The 23,080-nt window shown below is 38.4% G+C and overlaps 1 protein-coding gene across 4 annotated transcripts in view; it reads right to left on the reverse strand.

Annotated features, from left to right (window-relative positions):
- DTWD2 (DTW domain containing 2) overlaps positions 1 to 22,515 on the reverse strand; it is a 230,792-nt gene extending 208,277 nt beyond the window's left edge. For 2 of the 4 annotated variants that reach the window (XR_006714412.1, XR_006714413.1), the window contains exon 1: positions 21,657 to 22,212. Coding sequence is in view for 2 of the 4 variants with exons in the window: in XM_045486543.1 (XP_045342499.1) it covers positions 21,657 to 21,874 (218 nt within the window). In the remaining 2 variants the exon portion in view is untranslated. Of the gene's footprint in view, positions 1 to 21,656 lie in introns of all 4 variants that reach the window. The other 2 variants (XM_045486543.1, XM_045486547.1) reach the window with 2 other exon arrangements.
- Positions 22,516 to 23,080: the final 565 nt, after the last annotated feature.

Below are 23,080 nucleotides of genomic sequence, written 5' to 3' on the forward strand. Positions count from 1 at the left end.
ACAATAACTCCTCTTAATAGAGACCAACAAGCTGTATCATAAGCCAGACAGGGGATCAGAAAGAACCATGGAAAGAGACAGCTTAAGAAGAGCCCACCTGCAGTCCGAGCAAACCTCAAAGAGAGGCCTCAAAAACTACCCCTGCCTACTTATAAGTGGATCAGACCGTTGAGATATGTATAGCCTAGGGCACTGGATAGAAAGGATAGGACAATCAGCCGGTAATTAGTGGAGCCTAACAAGCAGGATGTTTTACCAAAAGAAGAAGGCATCTTAAGGGAAAGATCTGGAAAAGAGACCTTCAAAGAGAACCCTGGTAAAACCACTGCGATAGTGGTCTTCTTTAACAAAAACCTCTGAGTTGTATACCTTAAAAGAATGAATGCCACGATATGTGAATCATATCTTAATAAGGCTGTTGTTTTTAAAAATGTGAAAATGTGGTGGAAAAATAATGTTCAACCTAAATTAAGTAAGAGACAGGCATTTTGCTACTAGACGGCATTATGTTACGTGAAGGGGGGGCTTCCTTTCCTACAATGTAGGCTGCAGGAGGGCAAAGACGTGGCCTTTCCACTTTTCACCCCAGCACCTAGCATAACAAGCTACCAATGAATACTGCAGAACACATGATGGGATCCCTCTGCCTTCCCTCCTGCCTCCACTTTGGGACACCGTTCTCCTCCTACACAATTCCTCATCCTACCCCTCCCTTTGCTAACATATCACATATTGATCTCTCCTTCCTTTCCTCTCTAATATTTAAGCAATTAGTTTGTATTACAAATGAAATTCAGAGTCTCAGATCTCCCTTTGCTGTAATTTGTGACCATCCTGGTAAGCAATAACACCTGACACAAAAAGATTTACCGAAGGAAATACTTACCAAAAGCAAAAAAGAAAAACAGCATTTTATGTGTAAAAACCATAACGATGATTTAAGCTAAAATTAATTCTTTTGGTTTCTACTTTGACAGGCTCATAAAACATCATTACCTATTAATTGTAAAGCATGTCCCCTCTATTAACCTAATTCTAGTTCTAATAAGCTCTAATAAAACTATAGTTCTTTAAAACATTTTGCATTCCAACTGATCAAGTTTATGTTTAGCAAGTTACTTTACAATATAAATTTGGGCTTGCTTGTTACTTTAACAGCAAGTTTGCTCATAATTTCCTCCTCCACAATTGTTTGCATGCACTGTGCTGGTGACTAGCTGCTCAAGTGCTAAACCATCTCTTACCAAACTACTGGATAAGTAGCAGAGAAATTGTTCTCCTCATTCTAAAACCTTCTCTGAAGAACAAACAAGCTTCCCTACATCCAAACTTAACTCATGAAGGTTTAAATATTTCAAATTGATAATGGATTAAATATAAATTCAACAAATTTTTATTCAAATATTTATTGTATACCTAACTCTGTGACAGAATTAGGCACTTGGGGCAATGTAACAGACAAAGATTCCTGCCCTCATGGAGCCTATTCTATCTATCTATGCCAGAAGGAATTTTTTACAAGTTCCTCGCTTCCTATGAACTATTACAGTTGACAGGAAAATAAATACCAAATAACTACACATCAAAAGTGATTATTTATAATAGTAAACATTCATTTTAAAATAAAAATCAAGCTACTTCCAGAATTTTTGTAAATCTGGAGAAGAAATGTCAATGTCTGAAGAAATATCAACTGGCCAAATGGGTACAGGTTTGGGGAGTAACTATTAAGATATGTCACTGACAAGGTCATTCATTATCTTGCTAGGTGATCTTAAGCACATCAGAGGTTTTCAGTGTCCTCCTTCACAAAGCTGGTCACACACCAAGAAAGTTCTGGGGAATAACTCCCAAATCGCAGGCAAAGGTTATAAAAAACATAATCATTTATGACTAGTATTTTTCAGCTAATTTATAATAGAATGACCAAAGGAGGAGTTGAGATTTTTCTTTCTTCTACATTTGCAATGCCTTGTAAAAGCAGAAGAGAGAAAATTTTACAATGCATTGCAATGTATTATAAATACTGTTTTCCATCAAGATTCATCTTCTTTAAAATCTATACAACCCAATTAAGGTTAATTACATTCTTAAAATATAAATGAAATTTTCAAATAATTTCCCTGAGGAAATTTTATGAAATAAGCTTTTTCTTCTTTTCTCATTAAAGATGTAGGAATAAATATGTAGGTTTCCTGTCAGACTAAGATTGACTGGCTTCCTCAGTGCATGCTATAATACAAGGGTACTCTGTCACTCCGGGCGTGGTATCTCTGACAGGCTGTAGGCAAATAAAATTGTATCTGACATATGACTAGCGATGCTAGGGCTTAGAAAAAACATCTTTCCAAAGTTTAATTAAATTCTTATATAATATTCACTGAAAGCTATTTTTCTCATAGGACTGATTTTAATCAAGAAAATCTCACAAAGGCAAACTTTAAAAATTAGTGAATAGATTTACAAGAATTATTATTTTTAAAGGATTTCTTTTATCTACTAAACAAAAGCAAATGTAGAACCCAGAAAAATAGTGCATCTCAAAGTTTCCAGTACTCAACAAAATTTTTATCGTCCCAACGGACTGAAAAGGCAAAGAACAAAGAGTTTTATAGCTTTTCAATAGATTAGCTGAAGAGATACACTGCATTACACATAAAAATGCCAAACTTTCTAATGTTAAAATAGGTTTCGAAAAAGTAAATACCACAGTGCCCTCTACCGTCCCTTTAAAGAAACTTAAATAATCTATAAAATACTTTTTAAATTTCTGGAATAATATTCAGCATAACCAATGAAAGAAGAAACACATTTTCATTATTAACATATCATAATAAAAATTTAGTATAATAAATACAGTATTAAATAAATTTTCATGTCATAAAGGTAATAAAAACATGTAACATCTTATCAGTTGTTAAGATGCTCTGACTGCTTCCAGTATAAATAACAATAATATTCTCATACCCACCAAAGTTGTTTTCATCACTACATTATAACTTCTTCTACGAGTAGAGGAAGGATAGGTGTAGAAAGAAAAGAAAAACACTGATAGAGGAAGTAACGCCATAAAGAGAATATCTTTAGATGAGACTTTCAGAGACCTGTGCCCCAGACGGCATGTCTAGAGCAGTGGTTTCCAAAGCAGATTAAGTAAAATGACCCAAAGGAATGCCAAAAGAAAACATTACCACTTTCACTTTGAATTAAACATTACTAACATTTAGCATATAGAATAACATTCCCTCCTTAGGTGGTATGTCATACGGTAATATGTTAGGATAGGTGGTATCCTGAAATAAAAAGAGGCATTCCATAACAGGTAGGGTTCACAATGGCACCCACAAAGAAATCATACACACTTGTAAAGAATCTATACTGTTCTAGTTACAAAATCACAAATGAGTAAGTTTATGGCAGAGCTGTTTCTTACCTATTCCTAGTTCAAATGCTTCATTAGAGGTACAAAATTGAATCTGACAGGACAATAACTATCTTTTCAATTAAGTTTTTTATTGTAATTCCACTGTTGTTAACATACAGTATTATATTAGTTTCAGGTGTACAAGATAGTGATTCAACAACTCTACACATTACTCAGTGTTCATTATGATAAGTATACTCTTTAATCCCCTTCATCTATTTCTAACCCTCCAGCCACCTCCCATCTGGTAACTATCAACTTGTTCTCTATAGATAAGGGTCTGTTTCTCGGTTTGCCTCTCTTTCTTTTTCCCTTTGCTCATTTGTTCTGTTTCTTAAATTCCACATGAGTGAAATCATATGGTATTTGTCTTTCTCTGACTTCTTTTGTTTAGCATAATACTCTCTAGCTCCACCCATGTTGTTGCAAATGGCACGCTTTCATTCTTTTTATGGCTGAATAATATTCCATTGTATGTACGTGTGTGTGTGTATACATACACACACATCTTCTTTATATAATTTGGCTATTGTAGATAATGCTGCAATAAACACAGGTATCTCTTTAATTAAGTGTTTTTGTTTTGGGGGGAGGGGGGTAAATACCCATTAGTGCAATTACTGGATGGTAGAGTAGTTCTATTTTTAACGTTTTGAGGAACCTCCATACTGTTTTCCACAATGGCTGCACCAGTTTGCATTCCCACCAACAGTGCAAGAGGGTTTCTTTTTCTCCATACCCTCACCAACATTTGTTGTTTCTGATTTGTATTTTCTGATTTGTTGTTCTGATTTTAGCCATTCTGATAGGTGTGAAGCGCTATCTCTTTGTAGTTTTGATTTGCATTTCCCTGATGATGACTGATGTTGGGCATCTTCTCATGGGTCTGTTGGCCATCTATAGTATAGGTCTTCTTTGGAGAAATGTTTTTTCATGTTTTCTGCCTATGTTTTAATTGGATTATTTGTTTTTTGGGTGTTGAGTTGTAACAGTTCTTTATATTTGGATACTAACCTTGTATCAGATATGTCATTTGCAATTATCTTCTCCCATTCCATAGGTTGCCTTTTAGTTTAATTATTTCCTTCACTGTGCAGGAGCTTTTTATTTTGATGTAGTCTCAATAGTTTATTTTTCCTTTTATTTACCTTGCCTCAGGAGACATTCAGAAAAATACTATAGTGGCCAGTGTCTAGACATTACTGCCTGTGCTCTCCTCTAGGATCTTTATGGTTTCAAGTCTCACGTTTAGGTTTTTAATCCTTTTTGAGCTTACTTTTGTGTATAGTATAAGAAAGTGGTCAAGTTTCATTCATTTGCTTGTAACTGTCCAGTTTTCCCCCACACCAATTGTTGAAGAACCTGTCTTTTTTCTGATTGGATATTCGTTCCTACTTTGTTGAAGACTAATTGACCATATAATTGTGGGTTTATTTCTGGGTTTTCTACTCTGCTCCACTGATCTATGTGTCTATTTTTGTGCCCATACCATAGTGTTTTGATTACTACAGCTTTGTAATATAACTCTAAGTCTGGAATTGTGCTACCTCCAGTTTTGTCTTTCTTTTTTAAGATTGCTTTACCTATTTAGGGTCTTTTGTGGTTCCATACACATTCTAGGATTGTTTGTTCTAGTTCTGCAAAAAAATGCCGTTGGTATTTTGATAGGGATTCATTAAATCTATAGACTGCTTTGGGTAGTACAGACATTTTAACAATGTTTGTTACGTATTTGTTAAATGGAATGTCTTTCCATTTCTTTGTGCTGTCTTCAATTTCTTTTATCAATGATGTACAGTTTTCAGAGTAAAGGTCTTTCACCTCTTTAGTTAAGTTTATTCCTAGGTATTTTATTATCTTTGGTACAGCTGTAAATGGGATTGTTTTCTTAATTTCTCTTTCTGCTGCTTCATTATTAGTGCACATAAATGCAAGAGATTTCTGTACACTGAGTTTGTGTCATATGACTTTACTGAATACACTTCTTACCATTTCTAGCAGATTTCTGGTGGAGCCTTTAGGGTTTTCTATATATAATACTATGTCATCTGCAAAGAGTAAAAATTGTACTTCTTCCTTCCCAGTGTGGATGCCTTTAATTTCTTTCTGTTGTCTAACTGTTGTGGCTAGGACTTCTATTACTACGCTTAGTAACAGCGGTGAGAATGGACACCCTTGTCCTGTTCCCGACTTTAGGGGAAAAACTCTTGAGTTTTCCCCAACTGAGTATGCTAGCTGTGGGTTTTTCATGTAAGGTCTTTGTTATGTTTAGGTATTTTCCCTCTAAATCTACTTTGTTGAGGGTTTGGGGGTGTTTTGTTTTGTTTTGTTTTGTTTTGTTTTGTTTTGTTTTTGGGGGTTGTTTTCGATAGCGTGCACACATGCACCTGACTGGGGACAGGCAGAAAGAGAGAGGGAAGAGAGAGAATCCCAAGAAGGCTCATGATGTCAGTACCAGAGCCTAACACGGACCTTGATCTCATGAACTGTGAGATCATGACCTGAGCCAAAATCAAGAGTCAACACATAACCAACTGAGCCACCCATGTGTCCCAAGGGGTTTTATCATGAATGGATGTTGTTGTACTTTGTCCAATGCTTTTTCTACATATATTGAGATGATCTCTTATTGATGGGATGTATCACATTGATTGGTTTGCAAATACTGAACCACTCTTGCATCCTGGGAATATTTTCCACTTGATCATGGTGAACAATTTTTTTAATGTATTATTAGATTCAGTTTGCAAGTATTTTGTTGAGGATTTTTGCATCTAAATGCATCAGAGATACCGGCTCATAGTTCTTTTTTTTTTTTGGTAGTGTCTTTACCTGGTTTTGGTATCTAGGTAACACTGACCTCATAAAACAAATTTGGAAGTTTTCCCTCCTCTTCTAGTTTTTGGAATTGTTTGAGAATAAGTATTAACTCTTCTTTAAATATCTGGTAGAATTTGCCTTTGAATCCATCTGGTCCTGGACTTCTATTTATTGGGAGGTTTTTGATTACTGATTCAATTTCATTGCTGGTTATCAATCTGTTCAAATTTTCTTTTTTTTTTTTTTTTTTTTTTAATTTTTTTCAACGTTTTTTATTTATTTTTTGGGGGGGGACAGAGAGAGACAGAGCATGAATGGGGGAGGGGCAGAGAGAGAGGGAGACACAGAATCGGAAACAGGCTCCAGGCTCTGAGCCATCAGCCCAGAGCCTGACGCGAGGCTTGAACTCACGGACCGCGAGATCATGACCTGGCTGAAGTCGGACGCTTAACCGACTGCGCCACCCAGGCGCCCCTCAATCTGTTCAAATTTTCTATTTCTTCTTGCTTCAGCTTTTGGTAGATTTTATGTTTCTAGGAATTTATCCATTACTTCTAGGTTGTCCAGTTTGTTGGCATATAATTTTTCATAACGTTCTCTTACAATTATTTGTATTTCTGTGGTGTTACCAGTTACTTCTCCTCTTTCATTTGTGATTTTAAGTCCTCTCTCTTTTTTCTTTTTTTTTTTTTTTTTTTTTTTTTTTTAAGAGTTTGGCTACAGATCTCTCAACCTGGTTGATCTTTTCAAAGAACCAGTGTGGGGAATAAGCTTAGAAATTCCCTGGACTTACACCAATGGGTTAACAAGGCATAAAGAATTAGAAAGCCATAGGATGTTCACACCCAAGTTTGGGTAAACAAGATTAGGTACATAAGTATAGAGAAGGTGGGGCCAAAGCCCCAGTATAGAGAGAGGGGAGGAAAGTCCCCAATAAAGAACATAGGTATATGAAATAACCAAGATTAGGTATTCAGGGCGGAAGCGCCCCCCAATTTAGTACTATAGCAGAAAGCTGCTTTAACAGGAGGAAAGGACCAAGTTAGCTAAACAGGTGAATTGGACTGTAGATCACTGCTGCAGGTGAAGCTGCCCAGAGCAGAGCTGATTAGGGCTCTAATCAGAAAAGGTACCTTGTTAACCCTGAGGTTATTTGCTCTGTCTCATCCCCTGGCTAGCTAAGACAAACAGAGGTGATGCCTCATGTCCACTGTAAACAACCTTCCGCCCAGCTGCCCAGCACCAGGATTTTGTTTCGTATTAACCCAAAGGCATAACCCCCCATATTTTCAAGACCCATTTTTCCTCACGTCCATGAGTTAATGTTCACAGATTTATTGCCTCTTTGTGCACGTCCATCACCATGTTTGTAAGCCTTCTGATCCTAATAAAAAAGAAGCAAGGACCCTTACTTGGGGCTTTTGTCTTCTGCACATTAGCCTCTCTCACATTTAAATTCTGCATCTGCTGTCTTGTTGGACAAGAAAGAACTCCAGACCCAGAGTCTACAACAAATCGGCTCCTGGTTTCATTGATCTGTTCTACTGTTATGATAGTTTATGCCAGTAACTTTAAAAAGCAATATAAAAATTACTTGATCTGTAGACTCACATCATCCTGTCTTTAACAATGAACCTCACCATACGCGTATATTATGCTTCAAAATAAATAATAATGCTGGCGTGACTCCATCACAATAAACAAGACATTTTTAAATGGTTTATTTCACCATTGCCTCTTCCTTTTTAAAATCTTTTCGTGTGTGTGTATGTTTTATGGGACACATCATACATTAGTATATAATAAATGTACATAATCATAGATAAATATATATACCTATTAGAATTTCACCCTACGTTTTTTAACTAACTGTGGTATATAATCAAAATAATTTAAGAATCACTGGCCTAGAAATAAGCTTGTTCCAACTATAGGTTTTACAATTAAGAAAATTTTCAGTAACTTTTATTACAATTAAAGAAGACTTATGAGGAGGCAGATCCCTGGAAAACAAAGCCATGTGTCCAGAGAAATGACTATACAGGGCAGACATATAAAGCCCCTACTAAAACTGACAAAGTGACAGATCAACTAACACTGAAGACTCTTACCATAAAAGTCACCTACATTCAGTTATCCTATTATTTATTTTATACTTTATCCTCTTCTATAAAAATTTTTTTTTTCCAACGTTTATTTATTTTTGGGACAGAGAGAGACAGAGCATGAACGGGGGAGGGGCAGAGAGAGAGGGAGACACAGAATCAGAAACAGGCTCCAGGCTCCGAGCCATCAGCCCAGAGCCTGACGCGGGGCTCAAACTCACGGACCGCGAGATTGTGACCTGGCTGAAGTCGGACGCTTAACCGACTGCGCCACCCAGGCGCCCCTATCCTCTTCTATAGAAATGAAAACAGTTATAAAAAAAATAGCAAACATCCTTCTTAGCAAATTAAGTCAATCACTCTTTCCTCTGTAAGCTTTTATTGTATACTTTCATAATTTGTCTTAAATATTATTTAGACATATTTTCTCTTGCACTCAGTTCACCACCAATTTTAGAGGAAACAATCTCTCAATCATTTTCTATGACCTAAGCTATGCATTTATTGGACACTGGACATTGAATAAATAATGACTGAATGAATAAAGAACATCTAAAACTGAGTTTCCAGGTCTGTGTGTAATAGAATTCTGTTTCTTATCCACTGGCAAAGGAAAGGGAACCGCATGAATGTCCATTCTGACAAGCAAGAATTCACACTAAAGTGGTCCCAAGGACCAGCTATCTTCATTAGAGATATCTTACAAAGAATAGTACAGACTTTAGGGGCACCTAGGTAGGTCAGTGGGTTAGGCATCTGACTCTTCATTTCTTTCGGCTCAGGTCATGATCTTATGGTTCACTGGATCGAGCCCTACGTTGGGCTCTGTGCTGATGGCATGGAGCCTGCTTGGGAATCTCTCTCAAAAATAAACTTTAAAAAAAAAAACCCTTTAGGGGAGCCTGGATGGCTCAGTTGGTTGAGCATACGACTTCAGCTCAGCTCATGATCTCACAGTTCACAGGTTTGAGCCCTGCATCAGGTTCTGTGTTGACAGCTCAGAGAGTGAAGCCTGCTTTGGATTCTGTGTCTCCCTTTCTCTCAGCCCCTGCCCCACTCGCACACTCTCACTCTGTCTCTCAAAAATGAATAAACGTTAAAATAAATAAATAAATAAATAAATACTATTTAAAGTACAGATTTTATATACCTGCTTCATTAAGGAAGTATTCTTCCTAATTTTAAATAAATTTATATGTAATTTTGCATAAATTCTCAAAACAGAACTAAGAAGTTTCTTTGATAGAAGAGAGAAAATGTGTTACTTAAGTACTTTGAGAGAATATAATAGACCCAACAATAGCATTGCTAGGAATTTACCCAAGGCATACAGGAGTGCTGATGCATAGGGGCACTTATATCCCAATGTTTATAGCAGCACTTTCAACAATAGCCAAATTATGGAAAGAGCCTAAATGTCCATCAACTGACAAATGGATAAAGAGGATGTGGTTTATATATACAATGGAATACTACTGGCAATGAGAAAGAATGAAATCTGGCCATTTGTAGCAACATGGATGGAACTGGAGAGTATTATGCTAAGTGAAATAAGTCAGGCAGAGAAAGACACATACCATATGTTTTCACTCATATGTGGATCCTGAGAAACTTAACAGAAGACCATGGGAGAGGGGGAGGGGGAAAAAAGAAGTTACAGAGAGGGAAGGAGGCAAACCATAAGAGACTCTTAATACTGAGAACAAACTGAGGGTTGATGGGGGTGGGGGAGGGGGAAAGTGGGTGATGGGCATTGAGGAGGGCACCTGTTGGGATGAGCACTGGGTGTTGTATGGAAACCAATTTGACAATAAATTATATATATAATAAAAAACAAAAATAAAAAAAATAAAAAGGACTTATAAGTACTTAAACCATAAAAAAAGAGAATATAATAATACTACAAGATAAAACACTGATTTTGATGCCCTAAGAAAGTGTTTGTCATCAATATAACATTTATTTGTAGCTGCAAAGTGAGTACTTTTGAAAGCCCAAGAATGACAAAATCTCTATCAAGAGGCAATTTATTTGTGGTGACCTATAGCTCAACACATGCAAAATTATTTACTTGCCCTTAATCTCTGAACCTAGAAAAAGAGCTACTCTAACATAAAAAAAGCTAACTAAATGTAAAATAGACCAATTTCATAAATAACAATTCTGATATTTCAGGGAAGAGGCAAAGAAAGAGGGAGAAAACGGGAAGAAGAGGGAAAGGGGGTAAGGAGAAGAAAGGAGAAAGAAAAAGAAAGAAAAGAACGAGGAGGAAAAGGTCAAGAGGAAGAGTTTAATGCTAGCCACACACTTTTATGTTACAGGCACTATCATAAATACTTCCCCTTCATTTAATCTCAAAAAAACTGTCAAAGACAGGTAGTATTACTGTCCTAACTTACAGATGAAGAAAGCAAGGCTTAGAGAGGTTAAGTAGCTTTCTCAAGAAAGGAGAGCTGGGACTAGAACTCAGTTCTGATTCCAAAACACACACCGTTGAAGCAATCCATTTTGTGGATTATGTATATGAGCATTTAACAATCAGTGAAAAGTTTTACCACGTAATTGTACCTCGCTTCCCTAGGCCTCAGAAGGCCTATGCTAGCATTAAAACATTTGGTGGTAAATAAACCTGAGTCTGAAAGAGACGACCAAGAAGGAAGCCACAGACAGCTACTGGTGTCATGGAGAAAACAGAAGTCAAAAGAACAAACAATTCAAACTTAGAAGGCAGCAAAACTTATGGAAATGGGTCCTGGCAAGACAGGGTACTTGAGCTGGACATTGAAACAGTGTAGCATTTCAGAAAGAAGGGATAAGAAAAGAGCATTTGGTACAGAGGAAATAAGAGAACAAAGGCATAAAGCAGAACATGAAAAACACCTGTTCGAGGGACGCATTCCAGGTGGTTAGAAGAGAGGGTATGGGAAGGGTACGGTGGAGGAAGAGATGCAAAGGCTTTGGATGACACACTAGAGCCTCAACTCCACTGTGTACCTGAAATACAAGCATGGAAGGTCTCCAGGAAAGGAATAAAATGAGCAGACCCAGATGTTAAAAATCTAATGACCTCAGGGCACCTGGGTGGCTCAGTTGGTTAAGGGTCTGACTGTTCATTTCAGCTCAGGTCATGATCTCACCGTCTGCAAATTGAGCCCTGCATCAGGCTCTGTGCTGACAGTGCGTAACCTGCTTGGGATTCTCTCTCTGCCCCTCCTCCTGGCTCACACACGTGCGCGCACACACACCCTGTCTCTCAAAATAAATCAATAAATATTTTTTTTAATCTAATGACCTCTGTTTGAAACGGAACTGGAAAACAGTTTGGCGACTCCTCAGAAAGTCAAACACAGAACTACCACATGACCCAGCAATTCCATTCCTAGATATATACCCAAAATTATTGGAACAAAAACAGATATTTGTGTGCCAAGGTTCACAGCAGCACTATTCACAATAGCCAAAAGGTAGAAACAAACCAAGTGTTCATCAACAAACCATTGTTATTTTAACAAATAAGAAAAAAAAATGAATGATGGATAAACAAAAGTGGTATATACATATAATTTAGTCATAAAAAGGAAAGAAATTTTGATATGCTACAACATGGAGAGAACTTGAAAACATTCTAAGTGAAATGTCAGACACAGAAGGATAAGTATTATATGTTACATGAAGAATCTAGAATAAGCAAATTCATAGAAATACAAAATAAAATAGAAGTTACCACTGGCTGGGCCGGGTGGGGGGAAGGTATGAGAAGTGATTATTTGATGGGTACGGAGTCAACATTGACGATGATGAAAAAAGTGTTGCGTATAGATAGTAGTGATGGTTACAGAACATTATGAATGTATCAATGACACTGAGTTATACAGTTAAAAGTAATTAAAATGAGGGGCGCCTGGGTGGCCCAGTCAGTTAAGCATCCAACGTCGGCTCAGGTCATGATCTCGCAGTTTGTGAGTTCGAGCCCCGCGTCAAGCTCTGTGCTGACGCTTCAGATTCTGTGTCTCCCCCCTCCCCTGCTCATGCTCTGTCTCTCAATAATAAATAAACGTTAAAATTTTTTTAAAAAAATAGTTAAAATGATAAGTATTATACGTGTACATTTTAGCACAATTTAAAAAAAAAAAAGTAGCCTGCCAAGTAACACCTCTACATAGGCAAAGAGTCAGATATTTCTCCAAGAGGTTAACCCCTCTCGCCCTTTGCAAAGTCCAGAGACTCATTCTATAGCTTCATTTTTTTCCCCCAAGGAACTCTGGAAGACTTCTACTTACTTCATTTCACTGCTACCTTTTTTCCCACAGCCTTCTCATGAGGCTTCCAGTAGAGAAAGCCAAAAAAAAAAAAAAAAGAGAGAGAGAGAGAGAGAGGAGAGAGACAGAGAGAAGCAAACAAATAAGTGAACAGGAGAAAACAAAATAAATTCCCAATCAGTAATATCTTCAAATTTGCCTTTCTGACTGAAAAATGAGGACCTACTGACAAATAAGAAACTGACCTTAGGCAGGTAAAGGATTCAAGAAATAAAAGCTCAATCTTAAAAAAGAGAGTAATTAAAAAGCTCTCATCCCAAAATAACTAAAAACAGCCAAGGAAGAGGAAAAGAATCTACAGATTCAAAGACCACGAAGAAACAGCTCACTGGAAATATTATATGCAGCAGGAAAACAAGAGTAGTCATACTGCTCGCTTCAATATAATCTTCTACTATATGGTGTAGGAATAAAAGTATGAAAGCCCCTCACTAGTCACCTGACCCTGAGAGTCTATAAAAAGGAGTAACTTTAAATCAAAGTTGTCTTATGTATTAAATTAAAATGCACAGGTAAAGCACTTTGTAACCTGTGAACCCTTTTTAAATGATACCAAATTTTCAACTAGACTACTTCTGAATATTTTTTCTCACTACATAAGCACGAACAGAATGATGAATTATTAATTTTGGGCAAATGTACTTTAAAAATTAATGTGCTTTGATGTTCTTTGAAGACAACTTCTATCCATCAGAGGGTAATGATATAATTCTTATTTTTCTTGGGGAAAATAAATCAAACATTTAGAAAGCTCTAACGTGGTTTTTAAAATTGGTCACTCCTCTTTGGAGACTTAATTAAGATTAAGAAAAAAAATTCCCTCTTAACATATATCATCTTTGCTCAACTTTGAACATATGATTAGTTTGCACAGTAATTTGTAAATCAGTTAGCTTTCCACATATATTACAAATGAACTACTTCAAAGAATAAACATATTTTCTATACCAATAGGAAAGAACAAATTAACTTCATACTTTTCTCTTAGGAATATGATACTTTTGATATGAACAAAGAATTAAATTTTCAAATTATCTAATTTTTTACTCTAAAAATCATCATCAAGAATCTAGCTGATTTTAGGGACTCCTGGGTGGCTCAGTTGGTTAAGCGTCTAACTTCAGCTCAGGTCATGATCTCACAGCTCGTGAGTTCAAGCCCCACGTCAGGCTCTGTGCTGACAGCTCAGAGCCTGGAGCCTACTTGAGATTCTGTGTCTCCCCCTGTCTCTACCCCTCCCCTGCTCACACTCTGTGTCTCTCTGCCTCTCAATAATAAATAAACATTAAAATTTTTTTTGTAATTAAAAAAAAGGAAAAAACATTTAAAAAAAAATTTTTTAATCTAGTTGATTTTAAATTTACCAAAATAGTTTGTTTTGTAAACCTAAGTGTTGATACCAATTCAACTCTTAGTATATTCTAAACTAATTCCCTTAGGAATCACCATTTTTCACTTGTACCTACCAAACTTGCAGTCTGATTCACCCCACTGCTTAAGCAGACCAGTCACAATAGTGTACATGAGACCCAGAATCAAAAAGCAAATCCCTACTAGTTAATAAAATAAATCAAGCAGGAATAGCTAAGGAGCTATGGTGCCCTGGACAGATCTCGCCCAACCCAAGGTCATGACCAATACTCAGCTCAACCAATACTGCTCAGAAAGGTACTCCCTGAACTGCTAGATCTTCGTATTCTCAAGGAAGCCAGAAATCTGGATTTTTGAGATAAACCATCTTGATTTTTAACTGTTAGAACTAATTTAAAAGCTGATAAAATACCAATTCAAAGCAAAACATCTGTTGGCTGCCAATGTGTGGCTCTTGCATTCTTCATAAACACCTGCAGTCTCCCCTCCATCCCTCTCTCATGATTTTATCCCCACCACTTTTTTTCTCCAGAATATCCAAACCTAAAGAATAAGGAAAGGTTAAAAATTTCAATAAAGGAGCTAGATGTTGTTAAAAGGTATAAACTTGGAACTAGAAGATGAATTAAGTTCTACAAATCAAATACACAGTATAGTGATTAGAGTCAACAGTAATGTATGATATGCAGATCTACCTCAACTTACAACAGGGTTACATTCTCATAAACATATCAAAGCTGAAACTAACTTGAGTCAAAATGCATTTAATACACCCAACCTACCAAATACCATAGCTTAGCCAGGCCAACCTTAAATGTGCTCAGAACACTTATCTACTGTTGGGCAAAATCATCTAACAAAGACTATTTTTAGTAATGTTGAATATCTCACATAATGTATGGATTACTGTACTGAAAGTGAAAGACAGAATGGCTATATGGGCACAGAATGGTTGCAAATGCATCGGTTGTTACTCTCATGACCACACAGCTGATTTGGGAGCTACAGTTCCCTGCTGCCATCCAGCATCATGAGAATATCGTACCACATATCGTCAGACCAGGAAAAAGTAAAAATTAAGAATTCAAAGTACAGATTCTACTAAATGCGTATTGCTCCCACACCATTGTCAAGTTGAAAAATCCTATGTTGAACCATCATAAGTCAGGGACTATACTTCAAATTTTCTGACACTAGACCTTAAATCTTCTTTTTTCTCACCAGAAAAAAAAAGATATAATAATTATGTAATCAAAGCTAACACAACCAGTGCTAATCATACTGCATTATACAAATGTATCAAATCTTACATAATGTTATGTCAATAATATCTCAATTTAAAAAAAGGAGTTAGAGAATACTAAAGCACAGGCATCTTTTTACTAAGCTTGAAGTAAAAATACCTCAGTTTAAAGTTTTTTTAATGTTTTTATTTATTTTTGAGAGAGACAGACAGACAGAGCACAAGTGGGGGAGGGGCAGAGAGACAGGGAGACAGAATCAGAGGCAGGCTCCAGGCTCTGAGCTATCACACAGAGTCCGACCCGGGGCTCAAACTCAACTGCCAGATCATGACCTGAGCCAAAGTCGGACACTTAACCCACTGAGCCACCCAGGCACCTCTGAACATACTTCAATTTAAAAAATAAGAAAATCAGGGATGCCTGGCTGGCTTTGTCCATAGTGCATGAGACTTTACACCTCAGGGCCGTGAGTTTAAGCCTCACATTGGGTGTGAAGCCTACTCTAAAGATAAATAAATAAGGGGCACCTGGGTGGCTCAGTCAGTTAAGCATCTGACTCCTGGTTTCAGGTCAGGTCATGATCTCCCAGATTCATTAGATCGAGCCCCATGTGCGGTTCTGTGATGACAGCAAGGAGCTTGCTTGAGATTATCTCTTTCCCTCTCTCTCTGCTTCTCCCCCACTGACATTTAAAAATAAATAAATAATAAATAAAAAGTATGAAAATCTTGCAGCCTTGGTGGCTCCACTTCAACTAGTGACTACACCTACTCTACCAACAAAATCATAAGGCTTCTTCAGCAAACAAAGAGCCAGGTCAAGTGCTGGCTGAGCTCAGGAGCCAGATGGACTGGAGCAGAGACTGAATTGTTACCTAATTACTACTCCTTTCTCATCATTTATCTTTAAATTTTACTGAATTATAAATAACCTACAGTGTGATACTGGCTCCAGGACTACAACATAATGATTCGACAATTCTACAAATTACTAAGGGCTCACCATGATAAGTGTAGTCATATCTGTCACCGTGCAATGTTATTAAAATGTTATTGACTATCTATTTCAATATATGCTGTACTTTTCAACTCTATGACTTATTTATTTTATAACTGCAAGTCTGCACCTCTTAATCCCCTTCACCTATTTCACCACCACCCACCCCTCCTCTCCCCTCCGGCAACCACCAGTTTCTTTTCCGTATTTAAGAGTCTGGGGGTTTTTTGTTTGTCTCTTTGTCCATTTGGTTTTTTTTAGATTCCACATATAAGTGAAATCAGATGATATTTGTGTTTTTCTGTCTGATTTATTTCACCCTCTAGGTCTATGCATGTAGTTGCAAATGACAAGATCTCTCTTTTTTTGGCGGAGGAATATTCCATTTTACATATGTACAAAAAATATATCACGTTATAATATTACAAATAACACACACACACACATATATGTATACACACATAACATATCCTTTATCCATTTATTTATAGATAGAACCTTGGGTTGTTTCCATATATTAGCTATTAAAAATAAAGCTGCAAAACACACAGGGGTGCATGTATCTTTTCAAATTAGCGTTTTCATTTCCTTTGGGTAAACACCCAGTAGTGGAATTAATGGATCATACGGTAGTTCTATTTTCAACTTTTTGAGTAACCTCCATACTGTTTTCTACAGTGGCTTCACCAATTTACATTGCCACCAGCATGCACAAGAGTCCCCTTTTCTCGACATCCTCATCAATACTTGTTATTTCTTGAATTTTTGATTCTAGCTATTCTGTTGGGTGCAAAGTGATATCTCATTGCGGTTTTTGATTCATATTTCCCCGATGATGGGTGATGTTGATCATCTTGTCATGTGTCTGTTGGTCAACTGTATGTCTTCTGTGGAAAAATATGTGTTTAGGTTCTCTGCCCATTTTTAATCCAATTATTTGTTTTTTTGGTGTTGTACCTTCTTGTTATTTAAAAGCTAATAATATCACCAACTCTAGAATGCTGTTATGAGAAATAAATAAAATATTGCATGTAAAATACCTAGGCCTGATAGGTAACCTGCATGTGGTCAGTGCTCAAAAAATGTGTGCTAGGGGCACCTGGGTAGCTCAGTCTGTTAAGCATCTGACTCTTGATTTTGGCTCAGGTCATGATCTCACGGTCCTGTGGAGCCTGCTTAATATTCTCTTTCCCTCTGCCCCCTACCCTGCTCATGCACACATATGGGCACTAAATAAATAAATACATACATACATACTAAATATACTGGTGTGGTATATTATAATCGTTATAATTTTTTACTTTTGGGGGAAGAAAGCACTGGAGAAAGAAAAATTTTTGCCTCAGGGCCTGTGTCACTCTGTGTGCATGCCCTTGCCACTGTTTCCCTCCCTCAGACAAATTAAAAACTACTGCATATTTTGACATTATTCCATTATTCTTAGGACCAATGATTTGCAAGTGGTTTCTAAGTCTTATCCTCAGACCCATGGCCTTATCTATAGAAGATGTAAAAGTATAATTAAGATGCCTAGCATCTTTACTAGAATGAGGCCTTAACTCTTCCCAGTCAAGACTTTTACCACCATATCACCAATCAGTTTGCATTTTTTTAATAAAATAGAATATAAATTATTACAGCTAAAAGCCACCTAATGAAGTTGAACTTGTGACAATCATCTAAATATAAAAATACTCCAGGGGCACCTGGGTGGCTCAGTCGGTTAAACGTCCAACTTCGGCTCAGGTCATGATTTCACAGCTGGTGTGTGCGAGCCCCACGTCGGGCTCTATGCTGACAACCTGGAGCCTGGAGCCTGCTTCGGGTTCTGTCTCCCTTTCTCTCTGTCCCTCTGCCACTTGCACTCTGTCTCTCTCTCCCTCTTAAATATAAATAAACATTTAAAAAATTAAAAAATAAAAAATACTCCAGTGCTTGGTTTGTTGGTTCCTAGTACATTCAGCACAATTTTTCTTAACCTCCCTAACTGCTTACCTGGTCCTTCCGAGAGCAACCACCGCTAATCTCTACAGGTTTGCCTCTTTCCACTCCCTCCTTTCCACCAAGCTGTCCAAATACACTATTCTCTATACACTGTACTCCTGTACATCCTGTTCCCTCAAGAGGAACACACTCTTAATATGTATCCAGCAATAACAAATTAGTTTGGGATCTTTGAAAGAATATCCCATTCATGTTTCAGAGAACTTGTATTTCCAACTAGCAAGATTCTGCTGTGAAGTTAAACTGAGTTTGTACTTCCTGAATAAAACCAATTTTTGGAACTCCAAGACTATGACAATTACAGTAATATGTTTAGAGAAGTGAATACTGCTTAAAGTAAATGGCCAAATAATTGTGACTTGCTGATCACTCAAATCTAAGAATGCATTTTGGTTTTAAGAACTATTATAAGCATAAATGTAGGTAAGTTCATCCAGGAAACTAGTATAACCCTAACAGCTTAATGAAATAAAATATAAAGAGCCATCAATTAGCTTATATTTTACTGATAACACCTAAATATTCTCCAGACTTCTAGAATGATAATCTAACCAATTAAAATTAGTTGAACAGGGCACGTGGGTGGCTCAGTCAGTTAAGTGTCTGACTTTGGCTCAGGTCATGATCTCACAGTTTGTGAGTTCAAGTGCCGCATCAGAGTCTGTGCTGACAGCTCAGATCCTGGAGCCTGCTTCGGATTCTGTGTCTCCCTCTCTCTCTGCCCCTCCCCCTCCTGTGCTCATGTTCTGTCTCTCTGTCGCTCTCAAAACAGCAAACATTTTAAAAAATGTAAAAAAATAATAATAATAAAATTAGTTAAACCAATTAAAATAAATAAAATGCATACTGTGCCAAAGGGGAGAAGAACTTTTAAAAGGTACAAAATTTCAGTAGGAGAAGCAAAGTGCACAAATGTTGGAATGAATCATAATCCTAAAATATTAACTAAATGTAACTGGAAATAAACTAAAATCAAAGTCATTCTTATTTTCTAAAAAGCAGATTACGTTAGGGTGTAGGGATGGATGAAAAGGCAGAGCAAAGAAAATTTTAGGACAGTAACAATACTCTATAGTATACTATAATAGTGGATACATATTATTATGAAGTTTTCCAAAATCAAAATATGTACAACTCCAAGAGTGGACCCCAGTGTAAAACTATGCATATTGAATTATGATGATGTTCATCCATTTTAACAAATGTACTGCTATGGCAGGGGACTCTGCTAATGAGGGAAGATACCAGGGTGGAGGCAGAACATAGGTCTCTACTCCTTCCACTCAATTTTGTTGTGAATCTAAGACTTCCCTAAAAAATAAAATCTATTAAGTGGAGCGGGAAGTGGACTGGAAAAACTATAAATCTTCGCTAAATGTAGGAGACTAATTTTCTTTAAAAAAAAAAACAAAACTATAGCATTTATAATCAGCAGTTCTAAATAGAGCAAAAACTAGATGATAAAGCTAGCATGATAATTTAGCCTTGGGTTTATATGTGTAATACTTGTCTTTTAGCATCCTAGTGACCCCTTTGCAGCACTGTTAAGTGTTATCTCCTAACACCTTTAGGGAGCTTGTTTAAATAAATTGTATTCGTACACCCCTTCCATTCAAACATGCAGTCCCTTCTAGACACAAATTATTCATCCTCCTCAAAAGTCTATATTGAATGTCTTACTCTCGATAGTACACTTGGGAGATATAAACAGATCCCTACACTCAAGATCCCTTCCTCTGGGGTCGTACAACCCAACCCTGGAAAAAGCCCAAAATGTCCAACATAAGATACTCCAAGCAATCAAGTAGTAAAGACATGAAACCAGTCTGGCCTTCTGTTCTCCTTCTTTGAATTCTTTTCTCTTCCCTGGATTCTTCTCATCTTTCAATTTTAGTATAAATGCTATTTCCTCAGAAGTATTTCCTGATACCATCCTATTTTATGTCACAACATCCCATTCCTTTGCTTCATTGTTTGTTTGCTTTTGCTTTTCTGTTCCATAATTACATATTTGGTTGCTGGTTTGTTATCTGTATCCAATAACAGATTGAACAACCCATGAGGGCACAGAATGCACCATATTACCAAAAATCTGCAAAGCATTCCATCAACACTGGTTAAATGAATGCATAGGTCTGGAGCTCAGGACGAAGGTCTGAGCTAGAAGTATTCGGGTATCGATCTTACCATGAAAACTGGTAAGATCACCTGCGGAAAATGTGTGGGGTTATAAGATAAGAGAATCTAGAATCAAGAGCTGAGGAAGCCCAACATTTAGATTTTCAGAAGAACAGGCAAAGACGACGAGGGCAGACAAAGCAGATAAACCACAGGGAAACCAAAGAAACAGTGTTTCAAGAAGTCGGCATTCAACTCCAGAATGCCGCCAAGAGATCTAGTATAAAAGTGAAAAGGATACAGTGGATTTCATTTGAGGGAGATCACTGGTGACTTTAACGAGAGCCTTGTCAGGGCTGTGCAGGACGTGATGACAAACTGCTGAGCTATTCATTCCCAGGTGAGGAAGCGGAGGCACTATCTAACCGTTAAGATTGTGAAAGGCAACAGAAAGACAGGTGATAGATGGAGACCTTCAGTAACCAAGCGAAAAGATCCTGAACACCCACAAGTTAAAGAGAATCGTGTATCTGAACAGCATGAAATGCAAACAAGCAGGGAAAGCAATCCTGAAGGACACCACCACAATGAGGTATCACTGAAACAACTGGGCATACTGTGAGCATTCAGGGCTAGTTATCGTTACCTGTTTAATAAACTGTCTCTTCATTAGACTGTAAGTGCCCCAATCGGGGCAGAGACCATGTTCTCCGTGCCTGAGTTCCCCAGATCTAGCACAGTGCTTGGCACACAACAGGTGCTCAATAAATGAATTCAGAATTCAGAAAACAATCTTAACTATTCTCCTAGCCACCTTGACTGTCTCCTCTAATTACTTTTGCTTTTTTTACTGTGAGATGACTATGTCACTCGAGCAGGAAAGTGTTCATTACTGGAAGCATTACTGTCATTACCCCTTACTTCCCGTATCATACTCTTAAGTTTGTCAACAGCAGAACTCTCATCCCATGACACGTTCAGTGTCTTGCAGGAAGTAAGGCTAAACGCTCATGAACCTGAGTGAACGGCTTCTTACTACAAGGCTGTAACAGCAATTTCACAGAGTGATTCCAAGGTCACCAGCGGACACACGCGCGGAGATGCCAGAGGCAGCGCTCCCCTGGGTGGAGCCTGAGTAGCCGCCTTCCCGGCAGGGGGCGCTGCAGCCTCCCCCGAAAGCCGCCGTAGGCCACGGTCCCCGCCCCCCCCCCCCCACCCCCCCCACCCCCCCCCCCCCCCCCGGCTCTGCGGTCACCTGCAGCGGCTGCACTCGGGCCTCCGCTCGGCGGGCTCCACCGGCAGCTCCCACAGCGCGTCCGCACAGGCGTCGTCCGCCTCCGCGCCCAGAAAAGCCGCCGCGGGCGCTGTGTTGCCCTCCGGCCCCTCCTCGCGGTCCGGCGTCTGAGACCTCGAGGGCCCACGCGGCCACGCGACGGGGTCCCCGGGTGTTCGCGCCTGTTTCTGCGGCTCCATGGCAGGCGCTCACGTCCGGTTGTCACATTGAGTTCTCGCTGCCGCCGGGGGGCGCCACACTCTGGAGAAACCGCCTCGCGCCGCACGGCGTCACGCACGCAGGCCACGTACGGGGGGCGGGTCTCCGAAGCCCAGGCACGAGGTCCCGCCCCTCAGAGAAATCGGGCCGAACCTATTGGTCAGTACTCAGTGAGGTTTTAGACCAGGAAGGGAAGTGTGGGTTGTCTTAGGAAGCAGGTGGGAATTAGGTACGCCTCTCCGGGACAGGAAAAAGGAAATCCCTCAGCAAACACCTAAGACTGCAAACCCATAATCACCCCTTTAAAAGTGAAAATTAAATAGAATTCTGCATTTCCCACCTTAGGATGGCAGTTTGGGAATTAAACTAGTTGAGTGCACACCACACTTGATGATACACACTGGATGTACTTGATAGCGAAAGGCCAAAAAAGGAGAGGTTATACCGACTGACGGTTGGTTTCTCCGCTGGTCCGCTTCATCCAAATTCTTGCTCTAGAAGGGCAGGGCTCTGTGTCCTGTACATCTTGGTATTCCTCCTCGGCATCAAGCATACTATTTTGCACTAGACACCAAATGTTCAATGAGGCTTTTAAGTTATCTGAGGCCCCTAAGATAGGAAACAGGGCTGAGATTTTCTGAATGGGGGGGGGGGAAAAAACATAGAATGATAACTACCTTGCCCAAGTTATTTACACCTTCTGAATAACAGCAATGTAGCCTGCAGTTTGTTAAAAGCAAAGATGAAGTCCACCATAGAATGAAAGCAGAAGTACTACTTGCCCAAAATGGGTGCTGATTTATTAAAATTTTATGTGACTTCTACCAGTATTCAACGTTTAAACAAAAAATTAGGGGCACCTGGGTGGCTCAGTCAGTTAAGTGTGGGACTTTGGCTCAGGTCATGATCTCACAGTTAGTGGGTTCCGGCCTTCCTCCGGCTCTGTGTCACAGCTCAGAGCCTGGAGCCTGCTTCAGATTCTGTGTCTGCCTCTCTCTCTGCCCCTTTCCCGCTTGCACTGTCTCTCTCTGTGTCTCTGTTTCTCTCTGTCTCTCTCTGTGTCTCAAAAACTAAACATTAAAAAAAAATTAAAAATTAAACTTAGTTTTCATCAGTTCTTCAAGTTTTGCAATCACAATTATTTGATTCTAGAGCTATGAAGGAATTAAATATAAAACAAAGTAGAT

This window comes from Leopardus geoffroyi, chromosome A1 (assembly GCF_018350155.1).
Source record: "Leopardus geoffroyi isolate Oge1 chromosome A1, O.geoffroyi_Oge1_pat1.0, whole genome shotgun sequence".
Classification (NCBI taxonomy): Eukaryota; Metazoa; Chordata; class Mammalia; order Carnivora; family Felidae; genus Leopardus; species Leopardus geoffroyi.